Here is a 7,500-nt window from a genome sequence, read left to right as displayed (position 1 = left end):
TCATATCTGTCTGATGTAACAGATATGATCAGTAGGTAAGTGTACTTATAACAGACGGATTGAAATTTGAGAACTCGAAATCCGTGCTTTACTCGCTTATAAATCTACTCTCGACATAGCGTACCTCCAAAATCGATCGACGGGCGACGTCTACGTCCGAGAGGGATGCACGATAAAACCGCACTACCACGACCACTACCACCACCACTACGCTTACTACCACCATCGCCCTCATCGCCATTGCCACCACTACCACTACCACTACCACTCTACTACCATTACTAATACCACTACCATCGCCACTATCAATGTTGGTCTGGTGTAGATAAGTAGCAGACACCACTACCACTACCACCACCATCACCATCAGCAGCAGCACCACCACCACCACCACCACCACCACCACCACCACCACCACCACCACCACCACTACTACTACTACTACCACCATCAACACCACCACCATTGCCACCATCAACCACCACTACCATCAACAGTTTACCGCGCGAAATCTCCGCGAACAAATCAACGGAGTTTGGACCATCGCGTACTCGAGAGCAACGAAAGAAAGATAGAAAGAGATAAAAGGGAAGGGAAGATGGAGAGAGTGAGTAGGAAAGAGAAGGAGGAAAAGTAGAAGTGTGGTGACACGTTATATACCGACCGTTTGGTTACCGCTTTGGTCGACGACGCGGAAGAAGAGTAGTAGTAGCAGTAGGAAGAAAAAGAAGGAGAAGAAGAGAAGAGGGTAAAGAAGAGAGGAGAGAGAAAGAAGAAAAAGAAGAAGGAGGAGGATAAAAGTACTGAGAAAAAAAGAAGAGAGAGAGAGAGAAGGTGGGTCCTAAAGGAAGGTGCAACGACTAATAGTAGTCATAATAGTAATAGTAGTAATAATAGTAGTAGTAGTCAAAGAAAGAAAAAAAGCAAAAAAAGGAAGAGAGAAAGAGAAAGTAAAAGGAAAAAAAGGAACGGTTGAAGAAAGAGCGAGAAGAGAAAAAGAGAAAGAGAAAGAAACAGAGAGAGATAGAGAGAGAGAGAGAAATAGAGAGAGAGAGAGAGAGAGAGAGAGAGAGAGAGAGAGAGAGAGAGAGAGAACCCGTGGAACGACGAATCGATTAGGTAGGTCGGCCATTTTGTTGGCAGGATCGGCATAGTCGGTGCTAGGAGGGCCACGGTAGGTGTGGCCGAAGCATCGGCGTCGACTCAACGTCGTGGACAAATCGTTCCTTGGTAGAGGGTATAGAGCGCGCGCGGGACCTCGTGCGCGCGCGCTCGCTTTCGCGGGCGCACGCGCACGCTTACGTATCCTCTACCTCGGGATAGGGCGCGTACGCGTGGGAGCACGTTCGTAGCGTGCCGTGGGCGTTCTGAACGGTCCAGACCCGCTGGCTTACTGGACGTACCAGTAGTGGGGGGATAGGTAGAAGAGTACCGGAGTTTATAGTAAGAGCGTACCCGTCGGTAGTAGTGGTGGGGAGGAGATAGCGCCGCGCCAGTTGCTGAGACCAGTGGTGGGGATAGATCGCCGTTGAGTGGGAGGGGGTAAGCCAGCTCTCTGCCGGCGGCGAAAGCGGCGACACACTCGTTTCTACTATAGCGAGCGAGCCGAGTACGGCAGTCAGTGCCTCTCAGGGCCCCGCGCCGTCAGTCTCGTTGGGGTTGTATCGTGTGATCGCGTCTTTCTCTCTCTCTCTCTCTCTCTCTCTCTTTCTCTCCCTCTCTCTTTCTATCTATCTATCTCTTGTTCTCTGTCTGTCTTTCTTTCTTTCTTTCTTTCTTTCTTTCTCTCTCTCTTTCTTTCTTTCTTTTTCGATCCGTCCGTCTGTCTTTCTTCTCCCTCTTTTCTCCTGTCTGTCAATCCCATTCTCCTCTCGTCTACCTCTCTCTCTCTCTCTCTCTCTCGTTTGCTCCTATTCGATTATATATCTCTTTCTCCTTCCTTTTCTTTCTCCTTTTTCTCCTCCTCCACCTCCTCCTCTTCCTCCTTCTCCTCCTTCTCTTTCTCCTCCTTCCTCTTTACCCTTTTTTTTTCTCTCTTTCCACGTACCTACCTACATATTTGATTTTTTCCCTTCCTTTTCTTCCTTTCCTTTTTTCCTCCTTTCTTCTTCTTCTTTTTTCTTTTTTCGTTTTTCTCTTCCGTTTCTTTTTCATTTTCTTATTCGACTGGTACGACTACACGCATCGATCACCATCATTGTATACCTACGAGAGAGAGAGGATACGTTACCTCCTCCGACGGTCGTCGTCGTTATCGTCGTCGTCGTCGCCGTCGTCGTCCTCCTCCTCGTCGTAGTAGTTCTTACACCGTAAGTTCTTACTCGTTTTACGCGATTCGTCAAAAACATCGCGTGTGAGACACGTATTTAATAAGACGATAATAAACGAAGAGAAACGTAAATCGTGTTGGGATCTTTCTCTTTTTCTTTTATTTTTCCTTTTTTTTTTCCCTCTATTTTAAAGGGATCGTTGTTAATGTGTCGTGACGGTTGTTGTTGGTTTGTTTTCTTTTTCTCCCTATCTCTCTCTTTATCTCTTTTTTTTTCGACACTGGTGTGCTCTCAATTAGTATAGCCTGTCTATAGGTAATTGTGATAAACGTCGAAGAAAGAAGAAATCCTTGTTAAAGAGAAGAAAACAGGATAACTTGGTGAAATTAGGAATACAGGGGAAAAAAAGGAATATACGATATAAACGGACTAAAAATTGGACATAGACACTCGCTACGAACTCGAAGGACTACCACGAGAGCAACGCTTGAACGATAGGATATTTTTTTTGGTGTGTGCGTGCGTGCGTGCGTGTGTTTGTGTCTGTGTCTAGATCATTAATGATAGAACAACCGAGACGTTTAACTTGATCAGGCTAAAACACGATCGCAAAATGGCGCTGGTCGTCGCAAATATTTTTCCTTGTATTCCTTCGTTAACGATCTCGCGATAAAATATAACCATCTCTCTCTCTCTCTCTCTCTCTCTCTCTCTCTCTCTCTCTCTCTATCTATCTATCCATCCATTCACCCATCTATTCATCTACCTATCGTCTATCTATCGATGCTCCAAATCGAATTCTAACGATCTTCAGAAGCGTCCAAGAAATTCGATTAATTCAAATCGAAGGAACGTTCGATATCTAAAAGAAAAAGGATCGTCGACGTTAAATCGTCGGGATAGATCATTGGAATAGTTTCTTGCAAGAAATTTTCAACGATACGTGATATACGAAAGATAGAAAAATTCGTAAGAAAGAATTTGAGGGAGGAGTTACGGGAGCAAGAAAAACAGACGTGGAAAAAGAAGAGGAGGAGGAAGAAGAGGAAGAGGAAGAAGTGGGAGAAATAGAAGATTAGAAAAAGTACACCGCTTCGGCCGGTGGTTTTAAAAGCCTTCAAGATTGCTCGAAAACCGTCGCGCGATTCGCGCAGGGTTGGACGAACCGCGGAAATACGGGGTGCGTGGGCAGCTATGCAAAGGGCGGTCGCTGGCGGAGGGCCCGGGCCCTTAGGTCTTCAGGGCCCTCCAAGGTCAGTCAAAATATCACCAGTGAACATTCAGGACGAACCCGGTGACCCGACCTCGCAAAGTACGTACCTAGTATCTATATATACCTACCTTATGTACTTATCTACCTACCTACCTATACCTGTTTATCTATACCTGTCTATCTATAATCTAATCTAAGAAAAGAAAAAGAAAAAAGAGATCGAATATAATCATCGTCATCGTCATCGTCATTATTAAACGTCGTTGGTAAATAATTTACATAAATGCAAATAATTTGCAAATAATTGAACTGCTTGCGTAAGAGTTCAATGTTTAAAAAGTATTTGCTTGTTAAAAGAAATTTAATACATGCGTCTATAATGTAACAAGTTTCATTCGTCTTTATGCATCTATCGTCAATAAAAATATTCGATTTGTAACAACCATCGGTATGGGCGAAATAGTTCTTTGCAAATTACGTGGATCGTATTGTTTGTTCGTATTTTTTTTTTTCTTCTTCTTTTTTTCTTACGATGATGAACGTTAATGAAATTTCGATCTATCAGAGGTAGATCGTTAATACGATATTTTTCTGATAAATTATTACATGGAACAACCCTGATATATTTTCTTATCGTTTACGTTGATCCTTCTATATACATTGTAGGAATACCGTTGTAAAAATTGTAACTCGATTCGATCGAGTTCCCAAAATATTTCTCGTGTAACTCGTTCGCTACTCGTACATTTAATGTGACATTAAGTCTATAATTGACAGTTCTGTCAATAACGTCGCTTTCGCGTTTCCGAAAGAAGAATGTCCAACATTTTAGAAAAGAATTCGTCGTTCGATAATATCTCTCATCGCTATTTTCGCACACGGAATCATTCAATTCTGTCGTTTGAATTATCCACATTAATTCTTCATCCTAATAGAAAACGTTAATAACGTGTAAGTAATCGATTTAACATACGTATGTAAAGGATACGACAGATAGATATGAATGAAAAAATCGTTGTAATTCGTCGGATATGAAAATACGACGAACACATGTGCTTCCATTTGTATCTATGTAGATAAATAGATAAATATATATATATATATATATATATATATATATATATGCGAAAATAATTATTGATTTACGGATAAATCTTTGAAACTTTGAAGACGTCGTTTCTAAAAATAATTAAATCATGATTACTCGATTAACTCTTCTCATCGGATTTAATGTAATAGATCGATTAGGAATTAGGGACACTATATTGACTATTTAAGTAAACCTTCGATGAGTCAATCGATTAACATTATCTGTATAATATATGAAACTTTATATAATATATAAAGTTATCTACTTAGATATTTACATCATGTCTTCATAGAGATCGAATCGAAAGATTGAAATTTTTGTTGAATGAGAAAAAAGAAAAATATATATATAAGAAAAAGACAGAGAGAGAGAGAGAGAGAGAGAGAGAGAGAGAGAGGAAGCGGAAGGTCATAGAAGGAAGAAGGTCTCATAATAATTTTGCGAACAATTTTCTTAGTAGGTATCTAAGCGTAGCGATATATATCTTTACGACCATTTACGATCGTTTCTCCTCTTGTAAATGAGCTTAGGCATTTTACTTTTTGTATAGGTAAGAGGTATTCACTCGTATACCGTGTAGTATGCCATTCGAACTGAAAAGATAAAAATTTGTCTTCATCCATGGGAGACTTCTACCTCCTATAGTCTTTCTTGCGCGTGTAAAATTAATGGGGGGAATGAAAAAAAAAAACAACAACAACAACAACAATAAATTAATTTGGCAAAGAGAAGAGAAAACATATTTATACTCGATAATTTCTTAAAAAGAAATTATTAGAATGAGATGTAAAAAAATATCTAATAATAATAATAATAATAATAATAATAATAAAATTGTGCAAAGTGTACATACGTACTTACGTGACGTTACGACGTTCGTGACGCGTCGCTTTGTCTAGGACTCTCATAAGTTTACGATAACGTCTTATCTAAGGTCAACATTTCTATTAGACAAACCAACGTAAGATCTATATTACACATTGTTCCAAGGAAAATTACTCTAATTAACTACTGTTAATTATTACTCATTATTTGACAACGAAACATCGATAATAATTACAAGGATATTTGTGTAATTTAAACGAGGTCATATCAATCAAAACATCCTTATTTTTATTTATGACTGTAATCATTAGATAGATAAGTATGTTATCATTATTACATTTTTTTTCTTTTTTCTTTTTTTTTTTTTTGTAAATTCTTTTCTTCCCTCTTAATCGTCATTACTAATCGTTAAATAATAATTTTGCGAAGAATTCGATCACTTTCCATACGTGCATCGTCTTGACAATCGATTGTATGTAAATCAAATGAATGTTCGTAGAAACGTGTCATTTCATATCAAAATCTATATTCCAAAAGGAAATATTTAATCGTAGATTTTCTTAGATCAACGTTAATAGAATTCTTTTTCTTTTTCTTTTTTTTTTTCGTTCATTCATTCATTTGAAATAATTAATTCATTTGGAGAACGGGGTAAAGATATCATATCCATATCCAAGTCAAAAATTTTAAGAAAAAGAAAATGCAGGCATAATAATTATACCTTAATTTTACATCGTTAATCATATCGTTTGCTTTCGTTATTTATTTATATTTTTTTAAGTCCGATCAAAGGAGACATATTTATCTAATGTTAATTATATCGTAAGTGTATAGGATATCAATGTTCATTATATTGTAAGTGTTTTTTTTTAGGAAAGAAAAAAGAAAAAAGAAAAAAATTAAAAAGAAAACGAAAAATTCATAATTCTAACTACTACGTCTACTACTCGTATTTTCGTTTATCATTAAAAAATTGATTATTGTAAGAAGAAGAATGCGATCGATCAATTCGCTAGGATTAACAAGAACTTCTACAATTTTTTCTCATAATAAATATTCCATAAAGTCGTGTCAAGTTTAAACTCGCTTTTAAACTTTCATAAACTCATTCGATATAGATCATATAGATCGGGTACATTGATCGTTGTAACATACAATATATATAACTTCATAGATTCCTCGTTAAAATCATCGACTTTTATGTATTCCGCCAGTTTTTTTTTTCTATTTTCTTTTTTTTTCCTTCTTTTTTTTTTTTTTTTTTTTTTTTTTAATACGAGATAACACGTGAATGCGTGTTTTCAAACGATTATCAAAGTGTGAAAATTTATTTTTCACATGTCATACAATATTGAAACGATAAAATGGTAGATAGGTAGGTAAATCGTGAGAGAGAGAAAGAGAGAGAGAGAGAGAGAGAGAGAGAGTGAGAAAGAGATAGATAGAAAAAGTTGAGATTAACGCATTCAAAAACTCGATCATTTAGAGAATCGAAATTTTTTGTCGTATCCATAAAATGTCTTAATCGTTAGAAAAGATCATCGAACTATTTCGGGCGAAGTTTCAAACGTCAAATATATTTTATGGCGTTAGTATTTCGTTAGGAAATTCCTCGAAGACACTTCGTTTGTTTTTAAACGATATCTAGACGATTCTAAGCTTTGCTTAGAAATTCGTGACAGAGAGCATATATACGACTATCTATCTATTCATTATTTCGGAAATAAATTCGAGATCTTAGAATCACTTTATGCAGATTTGTTGGCAAAGAAGATCGAGAAAGAAATAAAGTGAGAGGAGAAAGATTTTGGTAGATAAAATCGTTTGTAATTGTAATTAAAGAATGAATAACGATAGAAAAGAGTCGTGCAATTATTTCCATTCGCAAACTCGCGAATGAATGATGAGATTTGGATCTCTTAAAAAAAAATAATAATAATAATAATAAAGAAAGAAATAAAACAAAGAATAAAAAATCCCTATTCAAATATACGTCGGTAGATATTAATATAATCCAGAGTAATCCAGAAACCATTGGTACATTTGTCGACGAGATAACACCAACCAGCTATATCTACGAATCACTATATATATATATATAT

General features: G+C 37.1%; 1 protein-coding gene and 1 long non-coding RNA gene across 5 annotated transcripts in view; both read left to right on the top strand.

Annotated features, from left to right (window-relative positions):
* LOC122638131 (insulin gene enhancer protein ISL-1) overlaps positions 1-7,500 on the top strand; it is an 81,651-nt gene that overhangs the window by 41,137 nt on the left and 33,014 nt on the right. For 2 of the 4 annotated variants that reach the window (XM_043830852.1, XM_043830850.1), the window contains exon 1: positions 2,990-3,582. The exons of 1 other annotated variant lie outside the window; for it this stretch is intronic. In XM_043830852.1, coding sequence (XP_043686787.1) covers positions 3,465-3,582 — 118 coding nt within the window. In that variant the 5' untranslated portion in view covers positions 2,990-3,464. Of the gene's footprint in view, positions 1-2,989; positions 3,583-7,500 lie in introns of those variants that run through there. One more of the 4 variants, XM_043830851.1, reaches the window with a different exon arrangement.
* On the top strand, positions 2,041-2,670 carry LOC122638137. Its single transcript, XR_006329356.1, has 2 exons — positions 2,041-2,309; positions 2,586-2,670. It is a non-coding gene; the product is annotated as an uncharacterized LOC122638137 (long non-coding RNA).

The sequence above is a fragment of the Vespula pensylvanica genome, chromosome 2 (genome assembly GCF_014466175.1).
Source record: "Vespula pensylvanica isolate Volc-1 chromosome 2, ASM1446617v1, whole genome shotgun sequence".
In the NCBI taxonomy this organism is placed as follows: domain Eukaryota; kingdom Metazoa; phylum Arthropoda; class Insecta; order Hymenoptera; family Vespidae; genus Vespula; species Vespula pensylvanica.
The sequence above is the reverse complement of the archived record's forward strand: the minus strand, read 5'-3'. Positions and strand labels throughout refer to the sequence as shown.